At 40.4% G+C, this 16,852-nt stretch overlaps 1 protein-coding gene across 5 annotated transcripts in view; it reads left to right on the top strand.

The window, feature by feature from the left end:
- Positions 1-16,852, top strand: part of GNPTAB (N-acetylglucosamine-1-phosphate transferase subunits alpha and beta) — a 71,397-nt gene that overhangs the window by 12,826 nt on the left and 41,719 nt on the right. For 3 of the 5 annotated variants that reach the window (XM_072773307.1, XM_072773310.1, XM_072773306.1), the window contains exons 2-3: positions 8,692-8,777; positions 16,540-16,659. In XM_072773307.1, coding sequence (XP_072629408.1) covers positions 8,692-8,777; positions 16,540-16,659 — 206 coding nt within the window. The remainder of the gene's footprint in view (positions 1-8,691; positions 8,778-16,539; positions 16,660-16,852) is intronic. The other 2 variants (XM_072773309.1, XM_072773308.1) reach the window with 2 other exon arrangements.

Raw genomic sequence — 16,852 nt, 5'->3', positions numbered from 1 at the left:
GCTTCTCAGGAAAGGGGTAATTTTTTAAAATGACTTGGCAGCTATTTAAAGACATATAACATATTTTTCAACTAACTTATGAGTTTTATGCACTTCAGACTCATAAAAAGAGATCTCTTCTTGATATATTTAAACAATGTTTTTAACTAGCTGTTAGAATGAGATAACATTCATTTTGTTGATGGAAAGCAAGTGCAATATCACAAGCAGATATTTTGTAAAACTTTATCTCATTTCACTAGTTTTTTATTTAAATTAAATTTTGCCAAAATAAAGTAAAAAAAGAAACCTAATTTATTAATTTTAGTTTCTGGTTTAATAGTTACAATGGAAATATCTACAAAGTTCAACTATACTTTCATTCATATTTTGGTTATATTTTTCACATGCTATATTGTAGTTATTTGTCTCATATTTATCTCCCCAGCAGGCTGTGAGCCCCTTGAGGGGCTAAATAAAGTTAGTCTTAATAACTTATGTTTTCTGTAGTATTTTGTAGTTGTCAGAATATATGGATATATATCTGCTCAATCGTTTTTTGTATCCCTTGTAGGATAAGATATTACTTAAATTTTATACTTGGCATTTAGAGAAGTTTAAGTGACTTTCCTAAAATCACAAGACTGGGGCCTTCTTGTGTGACTCTTGCTTAACTTTAAGGATTGAATAGTCACCATACTGCCCAGTGGAACTTTGTGCAATGATGGAAGTATTCTGTGATCCTGAGCTATCCAGTACAGTGGCCACTAACACTATGAGTACTTGAGATGTGGCTGATGTGACTAAGGTACTGAGCTTTTTATTAAGTTTTATTTAGTCTTCATTTAGATACCCATATGTGGCTAGTGCATACCATTTTGGACAGCGCAGGTCTACACTTATAGGTGGAGTAATTGTTTGCCAGCACATTATAGCAGAGACTCAGACATTGGCTTGCCAAGTGGAGCACTGGATTTGAAGTCCATCCTATACAATTCTGTGATTCTATAAACTGACCAGTAAAACAAGTAGACCCACTACACGCAGAAAGTCCATTTGAATACATTTTGAAAATATCTTTGGTAGGTTTTTTTTTTTCTTTTACTTTTTATAAGTGTGGTTGCAGGAGGTTCTTTTTCCCCTTTAGATAAAAATTTTTTTACAATGAACTGTCAAAGTTTTAATGTTTTTTCTTTTTTTTTTAAAGATTTTATCTTATTCATGAGAGAGAGAGAGGCAGAGACACAGGCAGAAGGACAAGCAGGCTCCATGCAGGGAGCCCAATGTGGGACTCGATCCCGAGACTCCAGGATCACGCTCTGAGCCAAAGGCAGATGCTCAACCACTGAGCCACCCAGGCGTCCCAGTTTAATGTTTTTCAATTCCACTTTTTGATATGATTTCCTTAATTATTTTGTTCCCCACTTCCTATCCCTGTGGCAAACAGTCCTCCACCTCTCTCTGCTCCTTCATGTCCTTCGAAATCTGTTTTCTGTCCTAGGACAAGGGGAGAGATTTTGTTAAGCTGTCATCATTAACTCTGTCCTTGATTTTTTTTTTCTGTCAATCACCTATTTCACTGTGTACTTACTTACTTATTTATTTTTAAGATTTTATTTTATTTACTCATGAGAGACACAGAGCGAGAGAGAGAGAGGCAGAGACACAGGCAGAGGGAGAAGCAGGCTCCATGCAGGGAGCCTGACGTGGGACTTGATCCCGGGTCTCCGGGATCACACCGTGGGCTACAGGTGGCACTAAACCACTGCGCCACCGGGGCTGCCCCTCTGTACTCATTTAAAAGCTGAACAGTAAATATTCCTTAATCATTTCATGCAAGTAAATAGTAACAGAGGTGTCAGCTCCTTAAGACAGAGGCCTAATTTCCATTTTGTGCTTCTTCACATGTTCAACAAATGTATGTTGTGTGTCTAATTTTGCGAAGGATTCAAGGAAGGTAGAAATGGTCTAGAAAAGTGTTTTTGAATTTAATTAATGTTTGAGTAAATAGTGGTCATGCATCTTGGATTTGGATCATTTCTTTTATGTGAAATAGGGGAAATCATCCAGTTTTAATAACCATTCAGCTCTTAGTAAGAAATGGGTTAATTTCTTATTTTAGTCACTTTGCATTGGGAAATGCTACAGACTGAATGACTATGTCCTCTCAAAATTTATCTGTTGAAATTTTATCTCCAGTGTGATAGTATTAGCACGTGGGGTCTTTGGGAGCTGATTGGGTCATGAGGATGGACATTAATGACCTTATGAAGAGACTTCAGAGAGATTCTTAACCCCTCCTGCTGTATAAGGTGACACAAGGAGAGGGCAGTCTGAATCAGGAGGCAGGCTTTCAGCAGACACCCAGTCTCCGTGCCTTGATCTTAGTCTTCCCAGTCTCCAGAGTTGTGAGAAATACATTTCTGATGTTGATAAGCTACCCCGTCCATGGTAGTTTGTCATAGCAGCCCAGATGGTGATGAGCAGATTGACTTCCTGATTGGTATCAAGGAAGAGAGTTAGTAGAAAAGATAAAGCTTAGAATATTTTTAAGACATCTTGGTCTCATGTAGTGCCTCTTAATGAAAAATTTTGTTTTCAGAGACTGAGGAACATGTTATAATCTAGGAATATTATAAACTTTTTTTGGAATATTATAAACTTTGAATATCATTATTGGTGTGTGAAAAGCTGTCATTGTTACTTTGGGTTCTTAATGCTTGAGGCTGGAGAGCCCCAATATTTTAAGTTTTATAAGGTAAGCACTAAGCATACCACATTCTTTTTTTTTTTTTTAATCTAATTTTTGTTTGTTTTTAAGTAGGCTCCACACCTAGCATGGAGCCCACCATGGGGGCTTGAACTCACAGCCCTGAGATCATGAGTCGGTCACTAAACTGACTGAGCCATCCAGGCATTCCGCATGTCACACTTCTATCCTTGAAAAATTGAGGAAGAGACATTTGCTTTTACGAAGAGTTTTAGACCCTTGTGTGTCTAGCCTGCCATTGTCTCTTCATTAACTCTAGCCTGTAGCTTTTACCTTGAGTATCCTGGAATGAATCTGAAAGCAGAAAGTCCTGGAGGGAAACTATGTCATGTAAGCTGTTCCAAGATGTTTGCCTTATAAAACTAGTAGCCATTTTTATTCATCCTTAGAATGTTTATTGGTTTTTGTGCAAGGCACTATGCAAGGTTCTGGGAATAAAATTTAGAAAGAGAACAAGTTCTTGACTTTGAGTTACTCATAGAAGTTAAGCAAATATTTAAACAGGTAGATTGTATTGCAGCATGAACACATGAACACTTTTAGTGGATGTATTATACAGCCCTGTGTGATATGCACATCTCATTTACTCATGAGAACAATCATGTGAAATAGGTGGTGTTCATACCTTAATTCCACAGGAGAAGAAATTAAGAATAGACAAATGCCATAGATCATTTATTGATTAAGTGTCAGATTGAAACTCATGTCTTCTGATTGTAAATCTTATTATCATTGCACTGTATACCAGTTGTCTTCTGGATAGTTACCTTTCTCTTTTCCTAACTGGGAAATCCCTCTAATAGGATTGTGGAGCTTGTGTCTCAGTAACTATTATTCTTTTACAGGCAGGCATTTGAACTTGTTCAAGAATTACAAAAATCTTCAACCAAAGCATGTACCAGTTTTATAACTTTAAAAAGTTGATCATCCAAAAATTTTAGTATTTGTATGCACAAGCCAGCTAAAGGACTATTAGGCATTCTAAAAATACTGGGGGAGAAACATAAATTTATTATGGACTGTGGTCATTTATAAACATGCCAGCGTCGTTGAATTAAGGATGAGAGGCATACCAGTTTTGGAATTGGTTGAATGATCACATTTATAAGTGTATGTTTTACAAAGCTAGTTGTGTGTAAAGGAAGCATTGGAGGAGACCTCCTGCTGAAGCTGAGAGAGCCTGGGCAAAGCTGAACAGGAACAATGGCTCGGGAGTTGGGCTGATTCACATCTCAGCCCCATACACACAGCTGTGTGGCCTGTAGCTGCTCTTTGGGCAATGACCCATTGAAGGGCCTACCTCACAGCTAGCACCTTGTTGCAGGGGTACAGTGGGTAGGAGAGGAGCACCTGGCAGAATGGTGTTGGGCAGTGTGTGATGTGCGAGCAACACGTTAAGGCTGACTTTGGCTGCAATGTGTACACAGTGACCAGTAATTGACCTTGAATACCCTGAATGCCATGAGTATTACAATGGAGTCTTGAAAGTGGTAAATATTTTAAACTCGTAGAATAAACTACCTTAAATCATTTAAAAAATTCTTTATTAATAATACATTGCTTATGTGGTATTTCAGAGCTCCTGTAGTATTCTAATAAATAGTATTTTACTTCATTATATCTTAAGTCTTACCAACAAACTACTTTTTTTTTTTTATTGGTGTTCAATTTACTAACATACAGAATAACACCCAGTGCCCGTCACCCATTCACTCCCACCCCCCGCCCTCCTCCCCTTCTACCACCCCTAGTTCGTTTCCCAGAGTTAGCAGTCTTTACGTTCTGTCTCCCTTTCTGATATTTCCCACCCATTTCTTCTCCCTTCCCTTATTTTCCCTTTCACTATTATTTATATTCCCCAAATGAATGAGAACATATAATGTTTGTCCTTCTCCGACTGACTTACTTCACTCAGCATAATACCCTCCAGTTCCATCCACGTTGAAGCAAATGGTGGGTATTTGTCATTTCTAATAGCTGAGTAACAAACTACTTTTAATGGCAGAAAATGTAAATACTCTGAAAAGAATCGTGTAGAAAGGAAGTGTGTGTGTGTGTGTGTGTGTGTGTGTGTGTGTGTGGCGAGGGGGTTGGATAGCACAAAATAGCAAGAAGGAAATTTTTTGAAGGCCAGCATTATGTCTGTAAAAATCATATCAGTTTTCCGTTTTTCTCCATAAAAATTTTGCATTACTACCAATATAATATTTTAAATGTGTTGCCATTATACAAATGATGGTTCAGGAAGAGATGTTTCGTTTACCCGTGACTTCTAACATGCCTGGTACCTTCCTCAGACCTTTTATTTATGCATGTCAAGTGGGAATCCGTCTCATGCTGAAGCAACACAACAGACTGATGAAATACGTTTGGTACTTAGTTCATAGTTGAGGAAACTGAGTACCCACAGTTAGACAGCTACTAAATAGAAGAACTGGGAGGTTCTCCCCCAGAGGTGTTCCAAGTCCCCAAATCCAGTCTTTTTTTTTTTTTTCTAAGATTTTATGTGTTTGGGGGAGAGAGTACACATGTAGGAGCGGGGGCAGGTGTAGAGAGAGAGGGAAGGGTGGACTCCACCCACGCTGAGCAGGGAGCCAGATGTGGAGCTCCATCCCAGGGCCCCGGGTCATGAACTGAGCCCAAGGCAGAAGCTTAATCCCCTGAGCCACCCTTGCATCCCCAAATCTGGTCTTATGCTACTTCTGCCATAACCAGATAATATTTATGACAAGAAGATGCTATATAATGAATTGTACTGGGTATGAGTTGACGATACATAGAATTGAAAGCATTTCTGTACCCTCAAGCAGTTTATAACTTAATTGGTCTGGCCAGATGCTACATGAGGGGGAAGGTAAATAACAATGAAAAAGCCAAGGGATGCAAGGCAAGAAATGTTAGAGGGTAGTGAGTCATTGATTTCCAAATAAGCAGTAGAGAGCAAAGTTAAAGCCCTACGGAGGAAGCATTGAAGGTGGGCCAAAGAATACGGAAAGGCTTCGTGGATGAAAAGGGACTTGGTTTTATAGTAGTTAGTGTTTCTTTGACCTTGTCCTCTGGTCTTTTGTTTATTGCTATTAATGTCTGGAAACAAGATCTGATTGCAAGCCTAGGTCTATTTTTGCTTCTTTGTTATTTGAAAGGTATTTATATTTGTATAGTTTACCCCAGAATAAATAATCTGTTAATTGTCCATTCAGATTTCTGTTCTCTTCTACACCATCCTTGATAGTGTAAGAAAATGATCTGACACTAAGGTCTCCTAAAAGTGACAGCTGGCATGAAACTCCATGTCCCCTGAGTCATAACCCAGTATTCCTACTGTATTCCCTGAGATTGAGGTGTGTACAATTCTGGGCTGATAGGAACACTCCTAAATGTGATTGATAAGGACTCTTTGCTGCTGCTGTGCTTTTTAATAATACACATTGGAGATGGTGAGATAATTTATCAGATAAAGGAAGGCACGTCGTGTCAACATACAGCACATCAGCATTTCTCAGCCATTTGTGAAGTGTGCCCTTCCTGATATTATCTCCCTGTCTTCTGGGTAGCACCAGGAGCCAAGAACAATGATATTGAGCTTCATCTTTTGTGGTTTGTTTTATAAAAATAATGTACTAGTTGTCCTTTAGCAGCAACATAGGGATATTGATGGAGAGTTGCTTCTGTTTGATCTCGATACATTGATCCAAATCAATATAATTATGTTATTAAAAATAGATATATATTCCATATTTGGCAAAGAAGATGGCATTTTATAGCTATATGGCTGCCCTTGGGTTTGGTGTTATGTGTGATACTACCATAGAGCTCATTCCCCTTCCTTTTGGAATTTCCAGTCCAGATGGAAAGGCCAGTTGTATGCATACACAGCCTCAAATCTACCATGGCTAACATGCGGATCCCACCAGCTCTCATCCTCGCTACACCTGTCCCTCCTCTGTCATTAAATGGCCCCACTGTCTCTTTAGTCACTCATACTAGAAATTCTGGAAACCTAGCCACACCTTGTTTCTCTTCCCCTTCATCACTCCCTCATCCAGTCTGGTAGTAGGTCCCTCCAACACACCCTTCATACCCCAGCTGCTGACAGACTCCTGCTTATCCTTTACAACTGCTAACATTGCTTCTTCAGGGAAGTCTTCCTAGACAGAGGTGCTCCTTCTCCAGTGCAGTTGCAGCTGGCAATAAACTTCTCTATTCATTGTTGCCTATAGTTCCTTCAAGCCAGGGAATTTACTTTTCTCTTGGTAAACCCAGTACAAGGCACATTAGACCCTTAGTTTTTAAATCAGTACATTGAGTGATGGGAGGATTATTAGTTGAATTTGTGGTGTTTGTGAAGCATCCTACTGAAGTAAGATTGTGCAGAGGTCAGATATTGAAAATTTGATTGTCATATAAAGAAGTGAGCAGTTACAGCTGGGCACATGGGTCCAGATGGCCTCCCCAGTAGCCACATGTCATCATGCGACTGCATTCAGGCCAGTGAAAACAGACGTGGTAGGTGCCCCTTCTAAGAAGTTTCCTTAATGGAGGGGCATGTCATTCCCTATCTCTCCTTTCTGCTGGCTGGATTGAAATCTGAATGATTTGGGCTCCCATGGTCATCTAAGTGTAGCAGGGCCACACATCCTAGGGTTTGCAGTGTAGGAAACTGGCAGAACCCTGGCAGGGAGGGGGGCATTCCAGGAATAGTAGTGGAATGAAAGGACATATTTAAGGTCAGATAGAAGAAGATGACCTGGCAAAGGATACTGAAAAGGAGTCACGATAGTGTTAGGAGAAAAACTAGGGAAGTGGTTCACTAAGGAGGAACTGGGTAGCTCCTACCAGTTAAGTAAGATAGAGATGGGGAAAATGTCACCGAGTTCCACACCATGGAGGCCTTGGCAAGACCACTGACATGGTAAGGGCCAATATGATATTAGGGAGGCTGAAAGGTAGATAGTGTAGGGGAGGCTCCTCCAAAGGTATTTGCCCTTGAAAGAGAGAATTTGGAATAGAGGGACCAACCGGCAGAGGATGTAGGGTGAAGGAAAGGTTTTGATTATTGAGATTACTGGAATATGCTGATGGAAGTAATCCTGTTGAGGGGAAAAGAGAGCAGACAAGGTCTTGAGACAAATTGATGAGATCCAGAGCAGATGGACACAGAGTTAGCAAGGAGGAGGATCCCTGCCTTTGTGGTGAAGGGCGTGAAGAAGAAAATGGGCACATATGTGGGTGCTTGTAGATTCGGGGTGCAGACGTGAGGGAGCTCCTCTCTGAAGCTTTCTACTGTCTCCTGACATAGCAAGGTCATTGGCTCAAACGTCGGAGACAGTAAGGCCATCACCCTGTCTCATGTCCTTCTTCCCGGGACAGCTTTGTTGCCCTGTGTTGTGAGGAGAGCCTCCAAGTGTTGGGTGGATCACATGGCTGCCTGCAGCTCCTTGAGTGCCTCTGCCTCCCAAGGCAGGTGGCACCTGCAGTTGAGCCCAGCTTCCCATCCAGGCCATGCTGCCCGCTTACTAGCTGTGCCCTGGCCAGAGCCAGCCATCCTGGACCTGGAGTCCACCCAGCCCGGCTGCTCTTTGGCTCTGAGTATGGTCCTGTGGCACCGGCCCTTTTTCCCCACCCTGTGAGCTCACCCTAAGATCCCGTTCTCATGTAGCATCCTTTGACATCTCTTCCATTCTCCCCTGTGCCCCCAGGCCAGTTGCTACAGCTTCTGTCTGTCTGTATAACTGTTCTTTGGTTGTAGTTTTTTAATCTGGATTGAGCATGCTGTTTGGTTTACGTGTGGTAGGCACTGGGCGAATGGATGAATTCTGATTGAGTTACCTGTTCCTTTAGTGATTCTTAATGACATTGAAATGAAATGAAAGTTATATGCTCTTAGTATTTGATGCAAGGAAAACATTTTTCTTTCTTTCTTTCTTTCTTTTTTTTCCTAGGTGGTTCTGGAATGGAGCCGGGATCAATACCATGTTTTGTTTGATTCCTACAGAGACAATATTGCTGGAAAGTCCTTCCAGAATCGGTAAGAAGAGATCAGTTTTGGAGAGTAGCTTATTTGGACTTAAGAGATGAGTCATGAGATTACTCTTACTTTAAATAGAACAGTTGAAGTTGAAGGGGTTTTTCCAGGTGTAGATACGGTTTAACTTACTCGAGACCATTCCTGTCTGAAGGAACTTTGTGGTCCTTCCTCAGGTTTTATGATTGAAAAATCTGATTCCCTAAGAGTAATCCTGCCTTGCAGAGTTATGTGATCATCTTATCATCACCCCAGTTCTGTGAGGTAATTCCATCAGGTAATTCCATCCCCCTGTAGAATGAGGTGGTTACTCTGGCCAGTATTCTTCTTTTCCAAGCCTGGCCCATATTCTTCTGTGGACATCACTCTGTTAACCAGGGGGAGTCCCATGGAAGTCACCAGGACTGACCCCCATCCCGCCCCCACAGACACTACATCTCTGCTGTCCCGCTGTGAGGAGGAGCAAACAGCCTCACAGCTTGGATCTTTTCCTCTATAAAGCCAAACTTCCTGGTACAGCCACTCTTGAAGGCTCCCGTCAACCATTGTTTTCCTTGGAATTTTTTTCCACCCTCATTAAGGTAGGCTTCAGAGTAGAATCAGCCTTTTCCCACATCCTCCTTTTCTTCCTGAAGCTACAATGAATTATACAGTCTGCTTTTAAATTTTGTCTATGAAATTATTACTTATTGTTTTATATCATAAAAGTAGTTTATGTCTGTGGTTGAAAAGCATGGGTGGCTCAGTCAGTTAGACATCTCCTTCGGCTCAGGTCATGATCCCAGAGTCCTGGGATCAGCCCCATATCGGGCTCCCTGAGCAGGGAGTCTGCTTCTCCCTCTGCCCCTTCTCTTTGCTCGTGCTTGTGCACACTCACTTGCTCTTCGCTCTCATAAATAAATAAATAAATAAATAAATAAATAAATAAATAAATAAATAAATAAATAAATAAATAAATAAATGAAAACAGTTCAAATAGCATAGACAAATAAAAATTTATGCCTCCCTGTTCCATTTTGGATTTTCCCTCATCCAGAGGAAGCATTATTAAATTTTTATTTTGGATTTTTCTGGTAATCATCATTCTAACTTTAAAAAATAGATGGAGTTCTCTCCTTTTTTTATTTATCCATTTTATGTAGTATTTATTTATTGACTCTTCCGTTGTCACAGTGCACAGCTAATCATTACAGGGCAAGGAACAGTAGGTGACCAGAACAAATGTAGGGCAGCTAACAAGTGTAGTTACCCCACAAAAGTCTATATGTCAGAGGCCATAACTAAAAAAAACCTCCCTGGATCCTGACTGTCCATTTCCCCCTGAGGATAGTTCTCATAAATCTTTCCCTTTCTTCTCACTGAACCAGAAAACCTAATGGAACTATGAGTAACCACAGTTGGTATCAGTCGGCACACCTGGACAGTTTTCTCAGAACCTCTAGGCTGCATTACCAATCACTCTGGAGCCCTTGCTCTCTGTTTAAAAGCACTTCCTTATCCCTCTGTTCACTTTTTTATGAGTGCCCATGTGATTTCTATCAAATCAGTGGTTTTTAAATTACTGTACTCCTTGGATGTAAGCACTGTTGGAGTCATGAACGTCTCAGGGAGGGAGGGCTCAGGGATTCTTCGAATTGACATAAAGCTTTACTCTTTGCTTCGTGCCCTATGTGTGAATGACATCCCTGAATCTGCTCCCTTTAACAAAAATAAATCTTTGAGTCTTCCTCTGTTTTAGACACTGAGATATTACAGCAGTAAAGAATCGCATAGTCTAGTAGGGAGAATAATAGCATGTAAGCAAATAATTTGTGAAGTAGGGAAACTCTAGGTTTTTTCTTAGGACCCCTCTCTCTTTTTTAAAGATTTTTTTTTTATTCACTTGAGAGAGAGAGAGAGAAAGAAAGAGCAGCGGAGGGAGGCAGAGGGAGAAGAAGACCACACTGAGCAGGGAGCCCGACTTAGGGCTCAATCCCAGGACCCAGAGATCATGACCTGAGCCAAAGGCAGATGCTTAACTATTTGAACCACCCAGGCACCCCTCTTAGGATTTCTTATAAACAGTTTTCAAAGCCCCTAGGGGTCTCTAAAATCAAAACTATTTCTTTTAACAATACTAAGGTGTTATTTGGCTTTTTTACTGTGTTGACATTTGTACTGATGGTGTAAAAGCATTGATGGGTAAAACTGCCACATCTTAGCATGAGTCATTGTAGTCTTCACCACCCCATATTGCAGTGGTAAGATAAAAGCTAGTTTCACTTAAAAATGTTCATGATGAAGCAGTAAAAGTTAATAATTTGATTATATCTTGGCCCTTTGACCCCACATCTTTTTAATGTTCTTTGTGATGAAATGTACCTGACTGTTGGTGATTGTCTTGAGAAAAAGTGCCATGTGATTGTTAGAGCTGCCCCCTATACTAGCCCTTCTGTTCTGTGGATCACTGTTGTCATAACTTGAAAGGACAGATAACAGTATTATTACTCAGACTTGGTCATTTGGCAGATGTTTCTTGACAGTGAACAAAGCAATTGTCTTTCTCTAAGATTTTATTTATTTACTTGACAGAGGGCACAAACTGAGTAGCAGAGGGAGAGGGAGAAGTAGCTGAGCAGGGAGCCCGACATGGGGCCCCATCCCAGGACCCTGGGATCATGACCTGAGCCGAAGGCAGACACTTAACCCACTAAGCCACGCAGGAACCCTGTATCTCTTGAAGGAAAAAAGAATAGTATTCGTTGCCAGTGATAAAATTTGAGCTTTCAGGTGAAAATAAGAACTTGGGAAAACTTGTTTCTGTCACTGTGAGCTTAACAGCTTCACAGTGTAAGACTTATCTGTTTAGATCTGTGACATTGTCCAAAAATCAAATTTGCTGGTATTATATAAGAAAATGAAGGAAATAGGGCACCATTTGGCAGATCTGCCTTAACTCAATAAGCTATTATTTTCCAGACATTGTTATGGGATCATTGTTACAGACGTTACAGAATCTTGCATGGGGAAGAAAGCCATTCAAAGCGCAAGAAGGACCAATGGATTTCAGTGGAAAAGCACAAAAAGTTCATTAATGTGGCTTCATATTCCACACTGCAGCTAATTTTTAAGCAACTACCATTTACTTTGGTGTAGGATCAGAGAGGAAAATCCACTACTACTGGCAAAGGCTATGAAAATACACCTCTCCTTTCCCACTCCATATCTGGGAGTTGTATGAGCCTGGGTTTTCTTCATATATCACCACCAGAACAACCTGTGGGAAAAGATTGAATGCACAAGTTCTGAGGTGCTTTGCTCTCTTCTACTAAGTCATTAAAGAGATTGATAGAAATGTAAAACAATGCCGCTCTTCTCACTAAATTTTGTTGTTTTGGAAAATATTGTTATTTTCACTTAAAAAGTTATCATGTTAACATGAAGAGTTTTTTTTGTTTTGAAATTAATTTATTATAATATTTTTAAAGTGCTGGTTTTACTTTTAAATATGGCAAATGTGAATAGTTATAACCTATAAACAAAAGCTTTTTGGGGTTCTTAATAATTATTAAGTGTGAAGGGTCTAGAGAAAGTTGGTGAGAACCATTTCTTTAACATAGCAGTTCTCGGGGCACCTGGGCGGCTCAGGCAGTTAGGTATCTGTCTTGGGCTCAGTCATGATCTTAGAGCCCTGCAGCTGGTTCCCTGCTTCTCCCTCTGCCATTCCCCTTGCTTGTGTGCATGCTCTGTCAAATGAATAAATAAACTTTTTTTTTTTTAAAGAAGAAACCATAGCAATTCTCAAAACCTTAGTGTGCAGCAGAATCACATGGAAGGTTTGAAAAAATGCATTTTCTCACCATGCCCAGAGTTTCTGAGTCTGAAGGTCTCAGAAGGGTTCAGAATTTTCATTTCTAACAAGTTCACTGAGGATACTGATGCTGCCAGTCTGGTGACTACACTTTGAGAACAATTCATTCTTGGATTCTTAATGAAATAGTTTTCCTACTTCATTTTCATTATAGCTGATTTTCCTAAGAAAACCTCAAAATGAATTGTCTTTTTTTTTTCTTTTAAAGACTTTATTTATTCATGAGAGACACAGAGAGAATGGCAGAGACACAGGCAGAGGGAGAAGTAGGCGACCCTGCAGGGAGCCTGATGTGGGACTCCATCCCAGGACCCTGGGGTTATGGCCTGAGCCGAAGGCAGCCGCTCACCTGCTGAGCCACCCAGGTGCCCCTGGATTGTCTTTTTTTAAATCACATATTTATCAAGCGCCAACACAACCTACTGTGCCTTATGCTGTGCTAAATGCTGATGGTGCATGCATATTTGCAGAAAAGCCTGCCCTAAAGGAGCTTTAAAACTTTAGAAGAAAATGTAGCTTTAGAAAATCCAGATATTGAGGTCAGCAGTTTTAATCAAACATTCTTGTTCTTTTTCTGAAAAATTTTGTGTATGTGTTAAATATTTTTCCTCCTAATTTTAGATTGCATTAAAATATAGTTTGATTTTTATATAAGGATATTTCAAAATTGCCTAATTTTGAAGATGACAAGTAAATGGATCATATATAACATATCACATGTTCTGATATTTTTTTTGATATATTTTTAAATATCGCAGTATTTATAGGAAGTTTTCATTATTTTGCTAGTTTCTCTCCAAGTCTTTTTAATGTTATTTGAAATGTTTAAAACAAAGTTTTGTTCTGTTTGTCATTAAGAAGTGAATATGTAAATTATTTATTGCTATTAATTGTGAGGCATTAAGTCAGTCTGAGGACTAGTCCTTCATTTCTAAAATATAGGTATTAGATTAAGGGTAAAATTTCTTCCAACTCTTTGATTCTAAGATACCATTTAAGTTTTCAGTGTTCTTACCTATTTTATGGAATGTAGAATCAAGGGACTACATTCATAGCATCCTTTATATGTGATAGTGCCTTGTATATTCACTTTAAACTGATTAAAATAAAAGCTATATTACTGTCACTGTGGCTTTGGTTCTGAGTCATAGATGACATTTAGTCTCTAAGATAAAGGCTTTCTTCTCATCTGGAAACTAAGATGTAGTGGTCTCGTGGTTAGAAAGACTCAAACTCGCTGTGGCCATGTCTAATAGTAGAAAAACAACTGACTCACTGACCTTGAGCAGATCATATGGTCTCCTTAGTTTGTTAGTTTAACACTGGAGAATTAAATTGATCATCTAATACAACCTTATTAGAATAGCCAGTACATAATAAACCCATTATATACTTAATGTTTTCCCCAATTAAACATGTATAGATAACTGCTGATTCTATTAAAAAGTTTCTAATAGCAGATAATTACTTGTACGAGATAGCTTTGGAAACGTGTCATTTTTTTTAACCTTAAAAAAAACTTGAAGCAGTTTTTTCAAATTAATTTTTGGTCTGAGAAACTGGGAGTGAGATGACCTTGGACAATTTAGGTATAGGTAATGCAAGACAAAGATTGATGTATATGTTGATAGAATGAACTTAAGAGTTAATTTAGCAAACAGGTATATGTTAAACCCCACTAATAAAAGCCCTATTCCTAGGTGTCTTGTGATGACCAAGAGGAACTCATTGACCTCGTATAGACTTGGCATTTTAGTGGGGGGAGCTGTTTCTTTTCTTTCTTTCTTTTTTTTTTTAACTTAAGAATGTGAACAACTATAAATCATTAGTTCTCAATGTGAATTTCTGGGTTGGCAGCATTAACATTACCTGGAAACCTGTTAGAAATGCACGTTCTGGGGCCCCACTCCAGACCTCATGAATCAGAAACTCTGGGGATGAAGCCCAGCAATCTGTTTTACAAGCCCTAACATGATTCTGTTGCCTCTTTATGTTTGAGAACTATTGGTATAGTAAATGCATTTTAAAACCTAGCTGAGGAAGCTGTCACATGCTGTTACATTGAGGAGAGAGCCTGAAGATCTAGGAAAGAGAGGAAGTCACTAACGCAGCAGGGCACAGATTGTATGGCATCACATGGCCCTAGAGATGCTGCATCTAGTGGAAGACACACATGCATAAAAGCTAGCACAACACAGTGTGCTAGGATCCTTTGAGTACAGGGCACAGCGGAAGCTGCATGATAAGTGGTACCTTCTCTTTGGGGGAGGTGAGGGGAGAGGGCAACTGGGGAAGGAGGAAGTGGTTCAACAAAGCATGAAAGAAAGGATAGTTAGGCACAGGGAGAGACATGTTCAAAGGCACAAAAGCTTGCAAGTCTTCCCCTGTTGGGATAAGTGACTGTAGTGTCTAGAACACAAGGTGCAGATTTTGACACGGTTTAGATGTTACTCTCAGACAGTGGTGACCATTGTCAGGAGGGTTGGTAGATGTCCAGCTTTCCCAGGTGCCTGAATATGAGGTGATTGCTCATTTTTCACATGAAGCTCTGGGTCCCTGATTCTCTTTGACCTTCATCTTCTCTTATGCTCTTCCCTTTTCTTCCCGGTCTCTGCCACACTGGCTTCTAGCTCCTTGACCATGACAGTTATGTGTCTGCTTCAGAGCATTTGCACTTGGTGGTCCCATTCTCTGACCCAGTCTTCCCCCAGTTACCCACATGGCTTGCTTCCTCCCTTCACATCTTTGCTGAAATGTGTGAGTCACGATGAACTCCTATATCATAGATCTGAAGCTGACCTGAAAGATGGGGGGGATTTTGGTCAAGCTGGTAAAAGAAGGGGGAAGAGAGCTTTCAGCAGGAGTGAAACCTGAACAAAACATGAACATGAGGCTTAGGCGAGATACGAACTAGAGGCCTGCCTGACTCCTTATTTTGAGGAACAGATAATAAGGAAAAAATCGGACAGTTTCAGGAAGGTGTGTGCTAGTGGCTCATAAATATCATGGACTCATTCAACAAGTACTGAGCTCCTGTGTGCTGGGCACTTTTCTAATTGGTTGGGTACTTTAGGGAACAAAATAAGGAGGTTTCCTGCCTTCTTGGAGCTTATGTTCTGGGGGAGGGACATGTACAATTAACAATATAGGTAACAAGTTAATTATTTAATATGGTAGAAATGTGGTAAGTGCTATGAAGACAAGGAAAAGCAGGGTAGGGTGAGGAGGGCTGGGAGGGGTTGGGCTTGGGGCAGAAGGGAATAAGGAAGGCTGCAGCATTAAGGAGGGCTGGATCTTCTTTCTGGACTTAGTTTTGGTAATTTTGTTTAGCTTCTCATTTCTTTTTTTTCTTTTTTTAAGATTTTATTTATTTATTCATGAGAGACAGAGAGAGGCAGAGACACAGGCAGAGGGAGAAGCAGGTTCCCTGCAGGGAGCTCGACATGGGACTCAATCCCAGGGACGCCAGGATCACACCCTGAGCTGAAGGCAGACGCTCAACCACTGAGCCACCCAGGCGCCCCTAGCCTTTCATTTCTTTTCTAGGTTTGGCCGCATGTGCCTTGCAGCACCCTGTTTGCTGAGTGCACGTGTACAAGTGTAAACTGAGCTTCCAAGACCTCCTGACAATCCTAAAAGCAGAACGATGGCAGCCTCTTTTCAGGGTGCTTGTGGGGAGGAAATGGTACAGACCTGCATAAAGATCTGCATGTATCTTGCAGAGAAAGTTCTCAACAAATAGTCTCCCAGTGCCAGTTAGAAAACATGCAATTCTCTGATATGGTTGGCTGGTTGGATTACCTTTTCATTGATTTTTTTTTCATAACCTTGGAGTTCAAACCCTGTTATACTCTTATTCCCAAATATTGGCGAAAAGCATGTTAAGTAAGCTGGAGGACTTGTGATTTGCCTTAGGCTCTGTCTGCCCATGCCAATTGATGTGGTTTATACCTGGGTGAATGGCACAGATCTTGAACTACTGAAGGAACTACAGCAAGTCAGAGAACAGATGAAGGAGGAGCAGAAAGCAATGAGGTAAAACTGATGTTTAAGAAAATAATACACACAGTTCTGTGAGTGCAAGTAACAGTGCATTTCAGATGGGTGGGGTGATGTTCACAGTGCTCTCCCAACAAAAATCTGCATCTCAAATTCCTGCTGTTAGAAGATGTTGTCAGTCATGTGTCTGACTCTTGTTTCTTGGTGCCCGAGGAGAATTCAGCCACTT

The sequence above is a fragment of the Canis lupus genome, chromosome 13 (assembly GCF_048164855.1).
Source record: "Canis lupus baileyi chromosome 13, mCanLup2.hap1, whole genome shotgun sequence".
NCBI lineage: Eukaryota > Metazoa > Chordata > Mammalia > Carnivora > Canidae > Canis > Canis lupus.
The sequence above is the reverse complement of the archived record's forward strand: the minus strand, read 5'-3'. Positions and strand labels throughout refer to the sequence as shown.